The sequence below is a fragment of the Dasypus novemcinctus genome, chromosome 5, assembly GCF_030445035.2.
Source record: "Dasypus novemcinctus isolate mDasNov1 chromosome 5, mDasNov1.1.hap2, whole genome shotgun sequence".
NCBI lineage: Eukaryota > Metazoa > Chordata > Mammalia > Cingulata > Dasypodidae > Dasypus > Dasypus novemcinctus.
The window spans coordinates 119,172,071-119,192,556 of record NC_080677.1 but is presented as its reverse complement, the minus strand read 5'-3'; the positions used below and the strand labels follow the sequence as shown (position 1 = coordinate 119,192,556).

Genomic DNA, 20,486 nt, shown 5'->3' with positions numbered 1-20,486 from the left:
GTTCAGTCTTTACTTATACCACTTAGTGGAATATCCCTGTGTTTTGTAGCAAAAATACTCACGTCTTTGACTGGGTGGTGCCTGAGGTTCCTCTCTAATATACTGACTGCACGAGATTACCTTTTGAAAATCTGAAAATTCTCAATTTCAAACCATGACTGGCCTCAAGGATTTCAGATCAGATTGTAGACCTGCAAAATGAAAAAATGAGTTTTATACATCAAGGATGCCCATGTGCCAAGACATCTCAGGGTCCTCCTTGTCACTAACGATCTCTTGAAAAGATAGGGTAATGGTCATATCCTAAGAACTGGCTTGTAACAGACCTCATGCAGGTTTCCTAGGAATTAGTGAAGAAAAAAAACAGAGTGGCCAATGCCCAGTACCTCAGCCTTTTAAAACAAGTTGGAGGATGCATGAGAGAGTGACTGGTTTTCTGGAAGTTAGAAACCTTCTGGCTTGGAGCTGTGTCAGCCATCATTAATGCCACTCCGTGGAAGGTGACAAAGCTGTGGCAAGAGTTACGGAAACTTTAAGACCATCTGGTCCAGCCCTAGTCAAGACAGGTGAGGGAACTAGGCCAGACTTGCCTGGTATAAGGCACCAGTTTCCCACCTTCGGGTACTAAAACCACAAAGACAAGCCATCAGAGGGGACAGCTTTGTGCAACCACAGTTTATGCCCGTCAAGTTACATTAACCATTTCCATCATTAGCCCGTTCCGCTGTGCTTTACAGGCAGTGATGCCAAGCTCTTGCCCCACTCTGAGGGATATTTTAGACCGAAATAAATATAAATAATGAAAGATTATTCTCAGTAAAGCTGTTGTTCTAAAGCAGCTGTTACTACTCACTGTCTCTGGGAAATCCCATGGTATACTTTTGCACTGTAAAGAGATGTATTTTCTCCTGTGAAGACTTGTTGCAGACTCTATCTAGTGATGGGTGAGAGGCAGAAAGGCCCTTTACTCTGGTGCCTGGCCTGCCCCATCCCGTGGTGTTTCTCAGTACTAGTGTATGCCCTAAGCTGCAAAATCATCCTGGGCTTGGACAAATCAGGAAAATAGCCTTCCTCAGCTTCCTGGTGCCCAGATGGCCTCTACAGGCCAAGGTTTGAACCAGCAGCTGCCACCCTAGTTCGAACTCACAGAGTGTCAAATAGTTCCAGGATTTTCTCATATTATTTCCCCCCCTCCTTTGGTTTCCAGATCAGGAAATTTCTTTGAGGATTTCTCACACAGCCTTGTCAGATCTCTGGAGTTAATTAAGGTTCTTTTGGAAAAGCAACAGAATGAACTTTTCAAATTAGCTTAAGACAAATCAGGAATGCTTGGGAAGGATGTGGGACCAAGGGAAAGTTCAACAGCTAAGTCCCAAGTAGGACAGGAACCAGGACCAGTCCTGGGACTGGAAGCACTAGAGTCCAAATACCTGCCCCCTCAAGCACTGCCTTGAATCTGACTCCAAGCCAGCAATTCCCAAGCTCCAGCTCCCAGTTGGCCATTTCCAGGAAGAAGGAGTTGACGTTCCTTGAGCATCAGCTTTAGCCAGGGCACAGAATTCAGTAATAATGACAGTAGCCAACATCGCTAACACTTCCAAAGAGCTAATATGAGCCAGAGAGTAAACATTCTACATATGTTTTTTTTTATATATATTTATTTTTTATTTTTTTATCTCCCCTTTTCCCTCCCCGCCCCCCCCCCAGTTGTCTGCTGTGTCCATTCACTGTGTGTTCTTCTGTGTCTGCTTGCGTTCTTGTCAGCAGCACCAGGAATCCATCTCTTTTTGTTGCATCATCTTACTGCGTCAGCTCTCCATGTGTACGGCCCCACTCCTGGGCAGGCTGTACTTCTTTTGTGTGCAGGGCAGCTCTCCTTGCAAGGCGGACTCCTTTTACATGGGGCTGTCCTATGTGGGGGACACCCCTGTGTGGCACAGCACTCCTTGCACACATCAGTACTGAGCATGGGCCAGCTCATCACATGGTCAGGAGGCCCTGGGTTTGAACCCTGGACCTCCTATGTGGTAGGTGGACGCTCTATCAGTTGAGCCAAATCCGCTTCCCTCTACATATGTTAACTCATTTAATCCTCATGGCAACCCTGCAATGTAGTTACCATTAGTTTCCCAGTCGTGCAGGTGAGGAAATAGAAGCACAGAGAGGTTACCCAGTTATCCGAGGCCAGGTGGCTTTACCTCCCAGGATCTGCTCCAGAGCTTATCCAACCCTTTAGCACTTTTCCACTCACCTAGTGCAGACAGGGACTCGCTGGGGGCCACGCCATGAATCACAGGCCTTCCCAGGGCAGGAGCTCTTTGAGGGCAGCTGGGCAGGGCCTAACCAGAGAGCTCTGTCATATTCCCTCCCAGCACCAAAATACACATCAGGAGACTGACCTTCAGCAAGAACCTTCAGCTCTACTCCACTGTCACTTGATAGTCATCTCTGCCAGAGGAAATTATTCTCAGGTATTGGTCCCCTTCCTCCACAGTGAAGGAGGAGACTGTGAAGATTGCTTCTTGCTGCCTGTTTTCCCCGCCCTTCTGACCCCCTCCTTTATTTGGTGTTCCCTTGCTCTATCAACTTGAAAACCTCTGGCCCAGCCCCCACCTCTGTCCAGGCAGTGAGAGTAGCCAGTGGAATGCTGGGCTCAGTCACACCCGTTCCAGCTAACCTCTTCCCTTTGCAAACTCGAGCGATAGACACCTCAAGCTCAGTGCCTCTTCCTCAAATATAAGGACCACAGAATGACCAAAAATTTGAAATAGGAGCAGAGAGATGGCATTCCCAGCAGTGGCCAGGACAGCAAACACAGCTGCTGTTGCAGAGCAGAAAGGAGTTTGTCTCCAACACAGTAGCACCGTGGCTGAATGAAGGAGAGAAACTGAAGTTCTGCTGATAGCAAACATTTTTAACCACTCTTTTTTACCCCAAGTAAAAAGGCTTTTTTTTGGAGGGCTTTTGAGACTCATAAAAGTGACTTTCACATTCTCTTGAGAATGTTGGCTCAAGCAAAATGTTGAGTCTCAGGGCCCTGATTCCCAATACAAGTCAGCTCCACCAGGGCCAGGCTGCTAGCATCTGCTGGGAAGCTTAAAGATGCAGATTTTTCTGACTCAGTGGGATGCGAGGGGTCCCCAGGTGCCAATGCACAGTTGGATTTGGGACCCACCATCTCCTCCCCAGGAAGGGAGCTTTTATCTGACTCAAGGGGAATTGTTAATTGGAGGGTAGGGAAGCCTGCCTCCTACTGCTGGGGGACACCATGATATCTCCTGTTCTCTGGTTTCCAGTTTCCCTCCACCCTCCACGTCAGATTGAGACCTCTGAAGGTACATTTCTCTCTTCACCAGCAAATGATCAGCATTCTCTCTTGCCTGGCCACAGCCTTGGCTTCTGTTCTTTGACTTTGATTTCATCACCCTGGAATTTGTAATAGAATTGATCCAACACAGTTAAATCAGGAGCCTCATTTTATGTGTGGCTCATTAATATTTAGCACTCTCTACCCCAAGAATGACCAGCTTCATCCATTTTACACCAACTGCCGCAGGGACCTATTTGGGACTTGTGTTAGGCTTCTGTTTTTCCCTAAGACACTCAAGCCCCCAATTCTTTAATAAATCTTCTGAATTCTTGCTGCTGAACGACATAAATAGTAGCCCTGTCTTCTGACATCTGGTGATACGTTCTTGCCAGTTCTCCCTTCTCGTTGGATACTTTATAGGACTCCTCTTGAACACCCCGACTCTGGGCAGCTTGCCCAACATGGGCAGTTTCAGAGTTGCTCAAGGACAACGCAGTATTTTGACGGCTGACCGGATTCCCTCTGCCGAGGCCTTTTTCACGTTGACTGTAGGTTATTTCCTCTTGATTTTCATTCATCTGTGCCAGACAAAGCTTCTGGAGAGAAATCTGATTTCTAGGCAGACCCCAAGAAGCAGGCAAGTAATAGCACTCTTAATTCTGCCACGTCCCACCCTCGCCTGACAGAGCTTTAACTGTTCTCTGCTCACATGGAGACATGAGGCCCACTCTGCTGGGAGTTAGTATTCACAGTTCAATCAACGCTGAAATTGACAAAAAACGATTTATTTAATATAAAGGTTCTTACCCTATTAATTTTATTCCAGTCTTTCCCCCTCTAGGACATGCGGTCCTGTCTTTTGAGACTCATTTTCCAAATCCTGCTGTATCTGTTACCAGCAGCCATGACTGAGACACTAAAGAACCGCAAAGAACTTTCCTTCTCTCCTCTCTTACGCTCTCCTTATATTTTTCCATGCCATCAGGTAATAATTCTAAAGCTTAGCAAGGTTTGCAGAAAATATAAATCACAGAAACATAGATACGTACCTATCCTCCATGGGAAGTCAAGGTAAAAGTATTTCAGTCACATTCCAAAAGCTTAATGAAGAAAATCAAATCACTGAATACAAGTACCATGCATACAGTGCTGAATAAACAGTGAAAACAGGTAACTTCCATAATTTGCATTCTGTTCCCTGGGGCAAAGCTTTGCTCAGTCATACTTTCAGACTGAGAGAATCAGCCTGGCCAGCAAAGGCCACATCTTGGCCCATGCAGGAACTGTTTCCTGGCCTGGAAGCCAGGTAGCCCCACCCAGCCCTCCCCTCCAGGCTCATTCCTGCTCTGCCCATACCCTTCTGGTAGAGGTGACCGTCTGCTCGTCTTTCCACCATGTAGACTTTGTCTTCTCAGTGAGGCAATGCCCATTCATTATTTTCTGTTCTTCAGCTTTTAGGAAATAAAAGCAATACAATTATAACTATAGTTTGTAAGCTATGCAGCAAAAACGGCACAGTCTGTAGGCCGTTCTGTGGTGGCCTTCTCTCACCTGCTTTTTCAGGTGTCTGGAACCTTTTGCCTCCCACTTTACTAGGCTAATGTGCAGGTGGGCCCCTAAAGAAACCCACCGTTTGCTCATTAGTCTGGGTCTGTTTGTTGTTTTTGTCCCTGTTTGTTTGGTTTGGTTTGGTTTGAATGAAGGGGCTATGGCTAATGCTTCTGGGTGCATAACTTGGGAAATTTCAGTCAAGAATTTCTTGATACTGTTGATGTGTTAAGCCAGCCCCACCCACAGAGGAGCTGTGGTGCAGAGGCCTTGGGAGGCCTGGTGAAGTATCTTTTTTTTTTTTAAGATTTATTTTATTTCTTTCTCTCCCCTTCCCTCCCCCTCCCCATTGTCTGCGCTCTGTGTCCATTTGCTGTGTGTTCTTCTGTGTCCACTTGTATTCTCAGTGGCACCAGGAATCTGTATCTCTTTTTGGTTGCGTCATCTTGCTGCATCAGCTCTGTGTGTGTGCAGCACCACTCCTGGGCGGGCTGTGCTTTCCTCACGTGGGGCGACTCAGTTCGGCGTGCACTCCTTGCGCATGGGGCTTCCCTACGCAGGGGACACCCCCCCCGTGGCACAGCACTCCTTACGTGTGGGCCAGCTCACCACACGGGCCAGGAGGCCCTGGGTTTGAACCCTGGACCTCCCATATGGTAGATGGACGCTCTGTCAGTTGAACCACGTCCGCTTCCCAGGTGAAGTACCTTTTAGCCTGCTTTGTCGCAGGATGACTGCCCTGCAGGGCTCTAGCTGGGCTCTGTCACGAAGCCCCATGCCTGTGCCAGCCAGGGTGCAGGATGCAGCCCAGCGCTGCCTAGCAGCAGGATCCTGCACTGGCCCTCTGAGCTCTAAGGTGCTCTGTCCTGCCAGGTCCTGCTTCAACATTAACCCTCAGGCCTCATCCCGGCCCCACCTAAGTCACCGTGTGTGGCCCGCGGGAGGCTCTGAAAACTATGTGTTGAATGAATTAGAGCACCTGGTGTCTGAAAAGGCACTACCTGGTCTGCCACATTCTCCACTCATTCAGCCCCTGAGAGCTTGTTAGAAATGCAGAATCTCGGGCCCACCCCAGGCCTGCTGAACCAGAACCTCCCCGTTTTCCACTCTTCAGCATCCCTGCCAGTAACAGAAAGACAGTCATTGTGTTTGACCCACATTCTTCTCATAGGACTGGTTCCCTAGACAAATTAATCTCAGTCCTGCCTAGAGTCAGGGGGTAGACCAGATGACTCCTGGGAGGTTTGGGGCCCCAACCACCTGAACAAGTCAAGTGCCTATGTGCCAGCGTCAAAATCTTAGCTGGGCCCCAGGGGAGACGATGCTGATTTGGGATGAGCTTGGCTCAGGAATCCTAGAGGAGTCGCCTCTTCTGGGCAGCTAAGGACCTGCAACTAACCATGACCTCTTCCTCCTCCCAACACAGTCAACACCAGTCACCACTCGTCCTCCTACAAGTCCAAGTCCTCCAGCAATGTGACGTCCACCAGCGGTCACTCTTCAGGGAGCTCGTCTGGAGCCATCGCCTACCGGCAGCAGCGGCCAGGCCCGCACTTCCAGCAGCAGCAGCCTCTTAATCTCAGCCAGGTGAGCACCACCTGAGGGCACTCCAGCCTGGCTCGGGCTCACTGGCAAATCACCTCACTCCTTCATTCCTCAGCTCCAGAGAGGGCGACTGTGCGGGACTGTCCCCCAACTCACAGAGCTGCAGCCCTGCCACCTGGACTGAGGGGCTCCCAGTGGTTTCTCTTCCACCATGGGTCATCCTTGGGGAAGTTGGTAGCACAAGTTCGCAGAGAGCCAGACCAAAGCAGAGTGACTTGTCTAATGTTCCAAAGCACTCAGCCGCATGTGCAGGGCTTACAGATAGCATGGCCCCCACCCGGCTGTTTCACATCATCAGAGGTAAAGCACTTGTCCTCGCCCCATCAGCCTAAGACACAAACCAGGTCTACTGACTCAGTGCAGTGAGGAAGCCCGTACACCAGAGACCCCAAACAAAGGGAAAGAGTTTTTCTAGGATTTGGAGGGAGGACAGGTGGAGTTCAGGTGACATTTAAATGAAGCAGTATTTCCATAGGCTCTGAACACAGCAGGACTGGGTGTAAAGGGGTAAATATAACATCTGCGTTGCAAAGCAGACTTAGGGTCCTCTTTCCTTAGAAATTTCAAAGATAAATGTGGAATGTGTGTCCAGAAACGCCCCCTCCGAAGCTCTGTACCTGGATTGTAAACTGAGGCTGCGTCTGTGTCATAGTGACTTAGATTCTCCAGGTGAGATTGAGGTGTTTCCTCCATACTGATTTCACTTCAAAGAGTCAAGTCCCTCAGTCTGAATTCACTGTAAGAACGCAGCAGTCACTCAAAGAGGGGATCCTTTTACCTTACAGCTGCAGCGTGTCCTTCGGAGAACTGTTGTCTCCTGTGCACTTTGCAGCTGGCTTTATCTGTGTGTCACTACCCCCCCCCCGCCCAACCCGATGAAGGGCAGGGCAGACTGTTCCTTTCTCAGGCCAAGCTTATTTTTATTTTCTCAATATACTAAGGGAAGAATCTTCCATTCTGCTTTTGGCCTCCTCCGCTCTCTTCTCCCCCTTCCCCCTTTCCTCCATCCCTCTTCTTCCCCTGTCCTCCCTCTCCCCCCTCCCTCTCTCACCCCTCTTCTCTCCCTCTCCCCCCTCCACCTCTCCCTCCTCCTCTACCTCTCTCCTCCCCCACCTCTCCCTCCTCCTCTACCTCTCTCCTCCCCCCTTCTCTCCTTCCCCCTTCTCCTCTTCCTCTCCTCCCTCCTCTTCCACCTCTCCCTCTCCCCTTCCTCCTCTCCCTCTCCTCCTCCTCTCCCTCTCCTTCCTCCTCTTCTCCCTCCTCCACCTCTCTCCTCCCTCCTCCTCTCCCTTCTCCTCCACCTCCCCTTCCCCCTCCTCTCTCCCTCTCCCCCTCCTCCTTTCCCTCTCCCCCTTCTCCTCTTCCTCTCCTCCCTCCACCTCTTCCTCCTCTTCCACCTCTCTCCTTCCCCTCCTCCTCTCCCTCTCCCCTCTCCATGGTGTCCAGCCCTGACACTGCCCTTTCTGGCTACTTCTCCAGGCTCAGCAGCACATCACCGCGGACCGCACCGGGAGCCACCGACGACAGCAGGCTTACATCACTCCCACGATGGCTCAGGCTCCGTACTCCTTCCCGCACAACAGCCCCAGCCACGGCACTGTCCACCCCCACCTGGCGGCCGCAGCCCACCTCCCCACCCAGCCCCACCTCTACACCTACACGGCGCCCGCGGCCCTGGGCTCCACTGGCACAGTGGCCCACCTGGTGGCCTCCCAAGGCTCGGCGCGCCACACTGTGCAGCACACTGCCTACCCGGCCAGCATCGTCCACCAGGTCCCCGTGAGCATGGGCCCCCGGGTCCTACCCTCACCCACCATCCACCCAAGTCAGTATCCAGCCCAGTTTGCCCACCAGACCTACATCAGCGCCTCTCCAGCCTCCACCGTCTACACTGGATACCCGCTGAGCCCCGCCAAGGTCAACCAGTACCCTTACATATAAACACTGGAGGGGGAGGGGGAGGGGGAGGGGAGGGGGAGGGGCGGGAGGAGGGAGAGGAGGCGGGAAGGCGCTCGAGCCCCAGGGGGGAGCTGGGCTTTTTATACTGAAGATGCCGCACACAAACAATGCAAGTGGGGGGCAGGGGAGGGGGGCGGGGGGCCTGGGGATGGGATGCAAACGAAACTTGAACTAGGAAGTGGGAGGACTTAGAGCAGAGAAGAGAACATTTTAAAAAGAAAGGGATTAAGGACAGGGAAAATCTATGCTTTTTATTTTAAAAAAGAAAAAGAAAAAAAAAGAAAACGTCAGTAACAAAAAAACGCAGCTCACGTACCCATTCTGCACCAAACTGGAAAGGAGAAGAGGACGGCAACAGGAAGATTCCGGAAGTGGGGGCCCCAGTTTTTGAAGAACTTTGTCTATGAACTTTGCAAAGATTATTTTCATATGGCAGCAAGTGATGTTGGAGAATTTGCTGTCAGGGACACCTGATATGGAAATCCAATAGATTTTTTAATTAATTGAACATTAGAATTAGGGATTTTTCCAGAACTCCGAAGGGTCAGCAACTCTCCAGAACGTCGGGCTGTGGCCTGAGAGGGCTGCGCATTGGGGGTTGCTCTGGGGTTGGCAAAGTCAAGCCACGCAAGGGTGGCGAAGCCCAGGCCTCGGGGCTCGTTTGTCGGGTGGTGCAGGGTGGTCAAGCTGCCAGGGGGCTCCTGGAGAGGGGCAGGTTTTCTTTCTGAGCACTCTGGAGAAATCCCTAAGCAATATTATTCCTAAAATGTCATTAATAGTTGTGTGTTGCAAACTTAAGTTTTTGGTTAGTTTTTGGGTTTGTTTGCTTTTTTCCCTTTCTGAAGATTTCTTTTCTCTCCGCATCGATCCCTAGTCACGTAGCGTAGGGCTCACGGTAGTAGCCGACCCCTAGTAGAATGTAGCAACCGCACACCCTTGTTCCCTGCTTTGTGTTCAACTCCAATGATACCAATAGACTATTCCTCAATGTGATTGCACACACATAAAAAGCAATCGATTGAACATAGGCATGTAACCGATGCGATGGTCCAGGTGTGTGAGCGTGAGCGTGAGCGTGCGCGCGTGGGCGTGAGTGCGGCTGCTGCCTTCCCCGGGTGTGGCCCTCGGCACCGCCATCACCGCTCTCAGTCTTGGTTTTACATCATTCCCTCCTAGTGCCTTACCGGATGACAGACGCGGTTTAAGGGTTTACTTCCACTGGTACTCCAAGAACCTGGCTGAGGCTAGTCAGATAAAATCTCAGCTCTTCTTTTATGCTGTTGTAACATATGACTCTGGTCTTTCCCTTTTTTCTCCTTTTTTTCTTTTCTCCAGTGTTAACACCCGTTGACCTTCGCTCACAGAAGGGTGTCAGGGAAGTTGGCAGGGGCTAGAAAGAGAGTACATTTCCTTGAGAGAAACGGGTGAGGCGGAGGATGAGTGAATCTGATGACGGCGATGGTTTCAGCCGAATTTTACTTTGGGGACAGAGAATAAAAGATGTCCCTCCTTCACCCGCTCTGCCCCCAGCTCTGCCATTTGCGGAACCAAAGGTCACGTCTCTGTTGTAGGAGCGTTGGCCTCCTCGGGTGGCTGCCTGCTTCCTCCTTGCTCATTTGGAAGGGGAAGGAGAGCAGAGGGCAGGCAGCCTCCAGGCCCTTCGCAAGCTCCCCGCCTGCCACCGCCCTGTGTCTCCCAGGAAAAACCTTCGTTCCCACACTCCACTCCACTCTTCAGCTCCCACCTATCAGACCCGGGCTTCCTCGGGCTCCACAGGCAGATTTGGCTCTGTCTGTGTTGCCAGTTCCCTCCCTCTCTAGAAAATATCAGCCCCATTTGCTGCTGAATTCTTTCCTCACCTTACCTTATTTTTGGTTTCTAAGGGTCTGGCGGGAATAGGATACCCAGGGGGGTCTTAAACTGCACTTTGGAAAACACACCCATGGACAGTTATGTTTCCAAAGAAATCTGCCCTTTGTCCTCTTTGCACCTGTGATACATTCTGGAAGTTTTCTCAGGCTTTGAATACTGCTGGGGGGATGGGAGTGTTTTTCTCTATTCTTAGATAAATGAATGTAGGGAGAATCTTTCTGTCCACGATGGGGCTTAACGGGGTGGTTCTAACCCGATTCTTGAGGCTAAATCCTTAACTGACCCTGAAGCCAAGTTTCCAAGGTGCAAAGAGATGGCTCCCAATTTCAGTGGCCCCATCTCTTCCTTCCCTTTACTCCATCACTGCAGTCTCCTTCTTGATCTACTGTGAAAGGTGTTTTTATAGCGATATCTAATGGAATTCAGTACCGAAGCCGTTACCTTAGCTCTTAGCTGTGAAATAACTCTGGAAACATCCCCTCACCCCAACTATGGATTTTCACTTGTCTTATAAAGAAACAGGTCCCCAAACTGGAGGCAGCATGGTCCAGTATTGGGCTGGAACGACGTTCCAGCCGCCTGCTCGGGGCTAGGCATACCCAGGCGGCCCTGCCGAGCTTCCTGTCCAGGTCCCTGCCAGACGGGGAGCCTGTGAGAGGTTGGCGGCAGGACAAGATCAATACCACGTTTATCCGGAGGTGGGGAAACGCCATCATTCTGAGACAACCCGAGAATGGTCAGTCCAGAGCGGGGTGGGAGAGCAGAGCTTTCTGAGGACATGAGCCAGAGCTCCCAGCCGCCACGGCCACCACCATCCCAGAAATCTGCCTGTTACTGACTTTCTAGCAGCCAGATGGCAGCAGTATCCCATCAGCTCTCATGCCAAGTTAGAAAAGGTGTCATCCTGGGGGTGGATGGCCTTATTGGGTAGCACCCTGGACACCCCCCCCCCCCCGCCTGCAAATTATTTTATTTGCTTAATTTAGAAGTTTCTTACTCCTTCACCTGACATTTTCTTTCCTTTTTTTCTTCCAGATCAGGAATGAAAGTTCCATGCTGCTCATAAAGATAATATTATTATACTAATTATTTTTGTTATTGCCATTATAATTATTATCTTCATGATGTTAATATTTTAGTTGGGGTTTTAAATATTCCAAGTATCTTTGTGTTTTCTCTTTAGTATTTAAACTTATTTTATTATACCTGTGAGTATATGAGTAGACTGGAGGGATATATGGATGTCTACTTTTGTCAGACAAAAAAAAAAGGAAAGACCCACGAATTAGGAAAATTTTCTGTCATCTCTATTCCACAAAGAGCAATCAAGAAAGATCTGCCACAGAACAAAGGTTTAAAGAAGAATCGAGGCCTTTTTCTCTCTACAGGCCAAATTAGGCCCTTTACAACATGGTCACCATCAATATTCTGTTTTTCTAGATTCTCAGTGGCCTGGGAAGAGATCTGAGGAGGTATCTCCTGGGCTCGGAGAATGCTAAATAACTGCTGACTGAACTGTAGATGTAGTTCTATCAAGCAGAAAAAGCGCCCTCTCCCAAATGTCCTCCATCTCCCCACCAGCGCACCAGGAATGTGGCTTATATTCTTCAGTGCAGGGGCAGTTGACTGCTCCTGGAGCCACTGGGGGTGATGAGCTGGTGGTGATTGCAGCTTCCCTGCCCTCCTTTCCCTGAGTTACCACAGTCCCCACTCTTTCACTCTCTCCCCACGGTACCTGCTACATCCTCTTAACACACAATTCTAGGGACAAGCCAGTGAACCAAAAAATAGGTAGATGGACAGGTAGGAGGCCAGGAAAGTCATTGAACAGTGTTTTGCACATGGTGGGCTGCGTCTTCTTTGAAATCCTCGGCTGACAGCAGAGCACATCAGAGCCTCCACAGCCATCCCCATTGGGCTTTCAGCCTGCTCCCCAGTGCATGGTACACGTGTGGTGGTTTTTTCCCTCAGCTCAAGTTGCCACATACTCTGCCCCCCACACCCAGAAATGACCAGGCCCTGGTAAAGAAGGGGTGGAATGGCCATTCACCCAGGCGTCGGCGAGCAGCGCACGCAGCGAGACGCCAGGTGTGGTGCCCAGCCCCACAGGTGCTCAGGTACTATCAGCGTGTGCTTTCCCAGGCTTCCCCCGGACCCTCGGCCACCCCCAAGTGCAGAGCCGTGGGATCAGAAGCCCCACGGGGAGATCCCAGGCACAGAGGCTGGCCTACGTGGCTAGCATCCTCCCCAACTCTCTCCTCCAGCCCTCTCCCATTGAGTCACCTTGGCAAATAGGGTGAATAAAAGGCTGCCTGTCTCTAGGACCAATTTCTCAGGTGGAGTGACGCCAACCTAGTCCTTATTTTAGACTGCATATACCTAGAGAACCGTGTCTTCTTTAATCAGCGCCATCCTCTGCTGAAGAAATATTGTAGTAATGGAAAGATTTAGAAGGATAGGTCAGGGAAAAATGTCTAGTTGGAGTCTTATAGAACCACAGGTCAACTGGCTTCTGATCGGTGAGTTTTTGCTGACCCCTGCGGGTGTCTGCACCCATGTCTCTGTGCTTAGTGCCTCCTTCATGGTGTGTTGGCTGTTTCCAAGGCAAGGGGGTGAGCAGGCCAATGGGTGGGAGAGTCTGAGGCTTGACGCCAATTAATATTGTGACATGAAGCATGTGGTTGATCTAATCTGAGGGAAAAATGGGTTGGACCAAACTGACGTTTGTATTACGGACTGTATTTGAATTTTTAGCCTTACTGCGGCTGAGTTTTTCTTTTGGAGGCTGTGGAGGCCAGCTGGGCTTTTTCCTCTATACCCTGGAAGACTCAACCTGACTAAACACCAGATTGTTGGGTGTTAAGAGAGGGAAGGTGATATTAGCAGAACTGCTAACAGGATGGTTTCCCTTGACTAGATCTTTGTAATTGCAAACACTCATTTTGAACAAGCTTATAGTGGAGGATTTGGGTTGTGTGAGTGTGTGTGAGTGAGTGGAGCAAACTTTCTTGGAAACTGGCAGAAGGAGATGAAGAGGCTTAAGGAAGTATTACTGATGGTTCATGGTTGATAAACTGCGACTCATCCCTAGACTCCAACCCTGGCTTCCATTCCAGGCTCTCTTTGGTGCTGAAGGCAGGGTGGGATGTGTGACAGTTGCTCCTGCTGGCCTGTCAAGTAGCTGCTAGGACAGATAACAGAAAGAAGAAGGTAACTAGGTGCCCTCAACTAGCAGAGAGAATTCAACAGGAAGGCAAGGATTCCCTCCACAGACCCAGCCTGGGATGTCGTAACTCCAGCATGAGTGATTTTGCCACAAAACATTCCAACCCAGAAACTTTGCGAGCTTCCTTCGCCACGTGTGTCTTTTCTTTTTGATGCGTTTTACAGATTTTAAGTGGGGAAGCCTCAAAATTAAGCAGGCTAGAAATATCCTTACCAAATCAAAAGGAAGGTGAAACTGTTCCTTTCTTTAGCCAAAGAAACCTTCTCAAAGACACCTCCACGTATGAATAAAATGGCATTCCTCTCTTGCCTTTCTGGGCAATATTGACATTGTTAATGATGGAATTCCATTTGTTTTTCTCTTTCCTCTCTGGTCTGACTGGTATTTGTTTTTTATTGCATTTATTTCAAAACTGCATTCATCTTTTAAGAGGAGTGGAGATTAGTAACCCTAAATACTGCTGCTATTGGGAAACTGGAGGCACCACACAGATACGAGGGCGTAACTAATCTCGCCAGGACTGAAGCCGACCTTCCGCCAGGCAGTGCAGCTGTGTCAAGGGCTTAAGTGCACGGTGGAGCCGGGCCCGGGATATCAGTACTTTTCCACGTTGATGCCTTAGGACTCACACGTTTAATCTCTACAGAGTAGACTCAGTAAAATCTCAGGCTACTGGAGAAGTGAAGACGGTGAAGTCCTATTTGGAAACCTTTTAAAGGCTTTTGCACAAGTTGCTCAATGTAGTCATCTAACCTAGTAGAGGTTTCTCACATTTCGTTGCAGCTTCCAGAAGTTATAGAGAGAACGCCAGGCCAGTTCTTCCATTTAGACTCACTGCGAGTTCACAGAGGAGTGACCTCCTCAGGGCATGGTTTCACAGACTGCGAGACCCGATGGGGGGCTTCCTGATTTCCCCCAGCATGACTTCCACAGTTTCTGAGGGACCTTCACTTTAGAACATGACATTGACTATCTCTTATGTTTTAGAACTTGCAGTATCTCTCAAGTAAATGAAAGGCAGCACTTATCAAATGCCACGCCAAACCCTTTACGTGCTATATCACATGTAACCCTCACAGACTTCTCACAGAGTGACAGAATCCCCACTTACAGATAAGGAAGCTGACACTCGAAGAATGTGGCATGTGTGAAAGGAAAGATAATAAAACAGTGGTCCACAATCCCCAAGTTTCTAGTAAAATGTTTGTCAGGCCTTTCCTGAGATGCAGCTTTGCTTTGCTCTTTTAATTAGCAGCAAGGATTGGCCTAATATCTATTAATGATGGTCCCATTTACTATGTGCCAAGCATTGGCTGACAACTAGAAACAAACACTGTGCTCAAAATTCCTTGCTTGATATCTTGCTTAATTTAATCTTAACAATATTTCTATGAGATCGGCAATATTCGTCCTTTCACTGATGAGGCAACTAACTGGAAAGCTCAAGGTAACCCATCCAGGGAAACACAGCTAATAAGTGGTTGAGCCCAGGCTCCAACCCAAGTCCCTCCAGCTCCAGAACAGTGCCACAACCACTAGCTCCACTGCCTCCTGTGGACTCGTGCAAAGACCATCCTTTAAGAAATATCAGCCCAGGCCATCCCTGTACTGGGGAACTAAGTAGAAGGTCAAGGCAAAGAGGGAGTCCTGAATTTGATGCAGACAGAAGGGGCAGAATTAATGTGACTTTTAGAGGTTAGGAGAGTTTCTTTTGATTCATAGTAGAATTCGTTTAGATTTCTTTCCAGTGTACCAACTAGCTTTAGTAGTGCTGCTATGACAAACTCTTAGAAGAGTGAAGGAAAAAAAAATGTTCTGTTCTTTTTAAAAAAAATGATTTTTTCTTGCTTATAGTTAATTCTAGAAAGGCAATACTAAAGGTATATATTTTTTTCAAAATGCTATTTTTTACTGCACTGATAAATATCATGACAACTCTGATCTCTATAATAGATCTACTCTTCAGCTCTGGGTAGAGCCAGATGCAGGATTCACACCAAACTTGTAAATACTGTGTGTGGGTCTGGCGTCTAGGCACTTTTTTTTTTTTTTTTCTGTTTAAAAAAAGAAAAAAATGACTTTTAAAAAGAGAAACAAAATTAAGTTTCTTTTTGAGACAAATAGCCTTCTCAAAGAAATGGAAAGCAACAATTGTATGAACTGAGAAAAGCTAGCCAACTTTCAGGACATAAGGAAGGAATCTCCCTTGCCCTGGTGTGAAATTAATAATAATACAAATGTATTTTTATTTTGGGTTGAAAGGTGGCAAGAATTTAGCAATGCTTTGGGAATTGATTTTTAATATAAAAAGAAAAAATTTATTTGTTATGAAACATCTCCTCAGTTGTTTGGGGTGGGGTTTTGTTTGTTTCTTTTTTTCTTTTAAAAACTTCTTTGACTGGCTCCAGGCTTGTTTGCCTAAATCTTAGGTAGTTTACACAAGTTCTAGAATCTTCTAGAACTTTAACTCCATTGGAAGCAAACCCAACTAATCAGAATTTGAGATCCTGGTTGGTTTTGATAGGTATTCTGGAATTCTGACAGAACACCTAAAGATTTTTTTTAGAAGGTTTTAGATACATTATCTTACACAAACTGTGACCTAATGGCAATAATTACCTCAAATGTGGGCATTCATCCTGGTTTTAGCCTTTTTTGAAATCATGTAGCCAGCTTGATCTTGGGATTCAAAAGACTATGAACTTTGTGTGGGCTGAAAATAATGATTACTGCACACTCTGGTCATTGTTGCTGAAGTGAATTCTGAAAATAGCTAATCTTTACAACAAAACTTAAACCAAGTATAGATTATTCTTTGTGTGTTGTAATCAAATATTGTGTTCAAATGCACATATTAAGTATATATGTTTTTAGCTACTGTAAAATGCTGTTAGCCTTCTAAAATATCAGAAGAATCACATTTTAAATGAGTAAACTAAACAATTGACTATGGATAACTTAAGCATATTTCTGGCTACGTTTTATAGTTAAAGTATTTTATAGTTTACATTTAAACTGGTACTTTTTAAAGAAAATTTCTGTTTATAACTGACATCTTTAAACCCCAGTGATTGCCTCTTTAGCTGGAGGCCATGTCTCAACAAGGCAAGTGTGTCGCTAATCATACTGTTGTGTAGCCCAACATGTGAATTTTCCCTCCCTATTATTGGTTTCCATGTGAACTGCAGAGGATGTGAAAGGAAGTCCAGATTGAGTGGGAAAGGGTGAGTCCAGAGCCTGGTCCACATGTGAACATCTTGTGCCATGTTTTATTTAACATTTGTCTTCAAGCCCTTCTCTCTGACATTTTGGAAGGGGCAGAGAAAACAGATCCCTGGTTCGTTGTTTTTGTCTTGGTTTGATATTTAACTTACTAATAGATCCACAGACTTCCAGTCACCATGCAGTAGAAGTACACTGGGATTCAGGTGACCCTGAAAGTGTAGCTGCTATCTCTGGGTCCCCGGCAATATTGCGATAAATGTTTGGCAGAGGAAAATCATACACCCATACTCATTGGCCGGGCTTTCCATCGATCTGCTGTCTTTTATTCATTTTCTCCTTTAAAGCAAAAATAAATGTAGAAGGATATGTTTACTTTGTGTGTGTTGTCGAACTTAGATTTGAAACCTAGTTGGGGGGGGTGGGGTGGGCTTAAATTCCTTTCCAGAGATTGTTAAGTGCTACTGAGCCGGAGGAGGGGCTGGGAAAATGGGAGCAGCTCATTTCTTCCCTTTAGAGACCGGACCTAAATGAAGATCACATTTGTAATGACCAACGAGACTCTTCAGACTGGAATGGGCCCCACTGTCATGCAGGAACAGATTGGGAAATGCCGGTTTCCCTAAGAGTTTGGTTTGTTATTGTTTCCCGCTGCATGGCAACCTCACTTCAGAGGACGTGCTGTGAGCTAAAGGGCATGCCTTTAGCAGATAAGATCTTTAAAAACCGCAAACACCTGGGACCAGGGGACTTTTTTTTTTTTTAATGCATTTGCTTTTTCCCTGTGAACTGCATTTGACAGTATGTTCTTTTTACAGTTTTTTGTTAGAAATGTTATCAAATAATGTTTGCCTCATTCCTCATAATTCTAGTCGCGCTTACTTCTGTACGTTGTTTCCTTTGCATTAATTAACCAGATGAATTTTACTTCATTACGTTTGGAGCTTAACCATATTTTTTAAGACTAGAGATATAGAGATTGGTTTGTTTGGTTTTTGTTTGTTTTAATTTAAAAAGTGAATGAATTTGCTGTAGCTGGAAAAGGGCTCTGCCGTTGCTCTAGTTTCCTTTCAACCAGTCTCCGAGTGATCCTGGCGCTGCCTCCCCCTCCACGGCGTCCCCGCTGCTGATGTGGCCACCCTCCTTGTATTGAGTCACTGTCCTCACAGCCACCTCTGCCCTACCCTGCTGTCACAGCAGCCCCAGGCCCAGGCACCCAGGACCCCCTGGAAGCTCTCAAAAGCCAGGAGAAAGGACCCACTTAGACTTAAGAGTGGTGGACTTGCCTCCTCGTTAGACATCATCGCCTGCTTGATTGTTTTTGGCTCAGGTTATAAGGAAGAACTTGGGAAGTGGAAAGGGACTGACCATGCCCAATCTTTGTCGCGCTCTGTGACTTCTGAATGGCAACAAAGCACCCACTCCCCCTCCTTCAAAGGCCAATGTTACTGTTTGCGCTGCATCCCCCTTAAATGGTTTCTCCCCACCCTTTCGCTTTGCTCACCTTTGTGTCACTGCTCATTGAAAGCTTTCTTCAGTGGATTTTCCAGGGCACAATCATTTCTTCAGTGGATTTTCCAGGCCCCCAGAGCATCTCCTCATCCTCTTTGTGTGCATTTTTTAACCAAATGAAGTAGACAAGGAAGTCACCCTTTGGGGCAGCCGAATTTCTAGTTTAGCAGAATCACTGTATAGATAGAGATGTTGATATATATGTTTGTGAATATATATCAAACCAAATTTCTTATAGGAAAAGAATAGCTTTATGGATGAGGAGAAAGAAGAGCTTTTTAAAAGTCAGCATCAGCATCGGAGTATTAAGGACGCGTTCCAGGCTGCATCTTCATACATGGGGCTAGGGCGTGGCGCCGGGCACTTGTCATTCCAACTCGCCACGGCGGAGGCAGGTGGCCCTGAAGGGTGCTCCTCTCTCTGGGTCCCCCGTGCTCAAGGGCATGGTTGGGTGAGGGAGGCACAACATCAAGAATGGCTGGGTTTTTCCATCCTGTTTTCTTTGACCACATGTATCGAGCTGCAGCCTCTGATATTTATATCGTGTTTCCAAAAATGGTATCCATTAAGATGGGAAGAGAATGGATCTGTATAAATGTTTACCTTTCAACTGCCCATGGAGTCAGAAAGACTCACTCCCCAGAATGAGAACAGGGAAGAGAGACCTAATGCCACTCAGTCACCAGTCCAAGGAGCATGGCTCCCTCCCCAAGGTCATCTCACTAAATCTTTCTCTACCGGGTCATCTCAGCTCAATAACCCTACAAAAGCCCAGGTCCGTTGTGTTCCTCCACTGTACGGTTTCTGTAATAAAAAGTGTTAATCCATGTTAATCTTTGTGAAAATTATCGCGTGCAACAGTATTTTCTCGTGTACCTTTTTCCTATGTGAATTGTCCCTCTTTTCTTTTTTATTTATAAATGTCTACTTTTTTTAAAGACAAACCAATGTGTTGTAGACCTATATGTAACCTATTCCTTAGTCTCATATTATAGGTATGTTATAAGAATGGATATTTTACTTGGCTTTAGAATGTTTTACAAGGAAACTAATTCTTAACTGATCAAGTTCTTGCTACTAAAATGCTTGTGTTTTCATCATGACGTCGTGTGCTTCTAAATTAATAATCATTTTCGTTGTAGAAAAATGGAGTGAATTTATATTAGTCTTGGAAACTAATAATAGCATTGTAAATTTATGAGATGATTTTAACAGAAAAAAATTATAGAAGAATATAGTTATTTTAATTGTAATATTACTAACTGTAGGGTGAGAAAGGGGGGGTCCCGTTGTGGTGAACTATGTTATAGCTTGTTACTCACAGTTTCTTTTTGATCATTTTTTCGGTCTCTGAGGTGAAACGAGTTATTAATTAAAATTTGTAAACTCACATATGCATATTGTATATGTGTAGAAATGTAATCACACTTTGTCTTGGAATTACATTAAACTGTTTGAAATCACTGTACACTCTGCCGGTCACATTTGTTTATCCTAGGAGCAGACCAGTTATAAAACTAAAGAGGTTATTGTTACAAGTGGCATCTTTTAGGAATGATTTAACGCTCCAAGAATGATTTAATACCTCTAAAAATGTGCATAACCCACCACTGCATTTTAAATTTGCAAAGATTATTGTGTCCAGCCTGGAGAGCATTTTTCTGGCAATTCCTGAGCATCTGGGCAGGAGTCAGAATCTCCTAGCTCCCCACTGCCTCTTCGGAGCCATTCAACCCAATCTGCTTCCAGATTCTCTTTCCTGAGGTCTAAGGCACGGCTATGACCTGACGTCCTAGAGCTCTCCAACCTTCATGTCAGATCTGGGTGGGGGTGCAGTCTTCTCCGCACCCAGGCTCCGCCATCTCACCAGACAACTTCGGCGTCCAGGAGCCTCCATGCTCATTGCCCTCACTCCTCACCAGGCCCCTCGCCGCTCCCCGCTTGAGCCGTGGGCGCCACAGCCCCACCCTGGCCCTTATTTCCACAGCTGTACCACCTCAGAAAGCTCAAGCAAGCCCACGTCCTCCTGAGCATGGCTTCCAAGCTTTCATCCTGGCTGCCGCCCTGCCAGGATTCACTGACCTGGGAACCTCCAGACCCGTGGCCCTCCATTTTCTGTGCCTGCTGGTTTCACACGCGTCCCAATCAGCCCCTCCACTCACAGCCCCTCACTTCACCCACCTTCTCACAGTCACCCATACCTTCAACTCCCTGTTGCCATGGGTTGGTCCT

General features: G+C 47.3%; 1 protein-coding gene across 12 annotated transcripts in view; it reads left to right on the top strand.

The window, feature by feature from the left end:
* HIPK2 (homeodomain interacting protein kinase 2) overlaps positions 1-19,722 on the top strand; it is a 206,678-nt gene extending 186,956 nt beyond the window's left edge. For 6 of the 12 annotated variants that reach the window (XM_058297456.2, XM_058297461.2, XM_058297460.2 and 3 more), the window contains 3 exons: positions 6,285-6,445; positions 7,943-8,380; positions 11,330-19,722. In XM_058297456.2, coding sequence (XP_058153439.1) covers positions 6,285-6,445; positions 7,943-8,380; positions 11,330-11,380 — 650 coding nt within the window. In that variant the 3' untranslated portion in view covers positions 11,381-19,722. Of the gene's footprint in view, positions 1-6,284; positions 6,446-7,942 lie in introns of all 12 variants that reach the window. The other 6 variants (XM_058297466.2, XM_058297463.2, XM_058297462.2 and 3 more) reach the window with 1 other exon arrangement.
* The last annotated feature ends 764 nt before the right edge of the window (positions 19,723-20,486 follow it).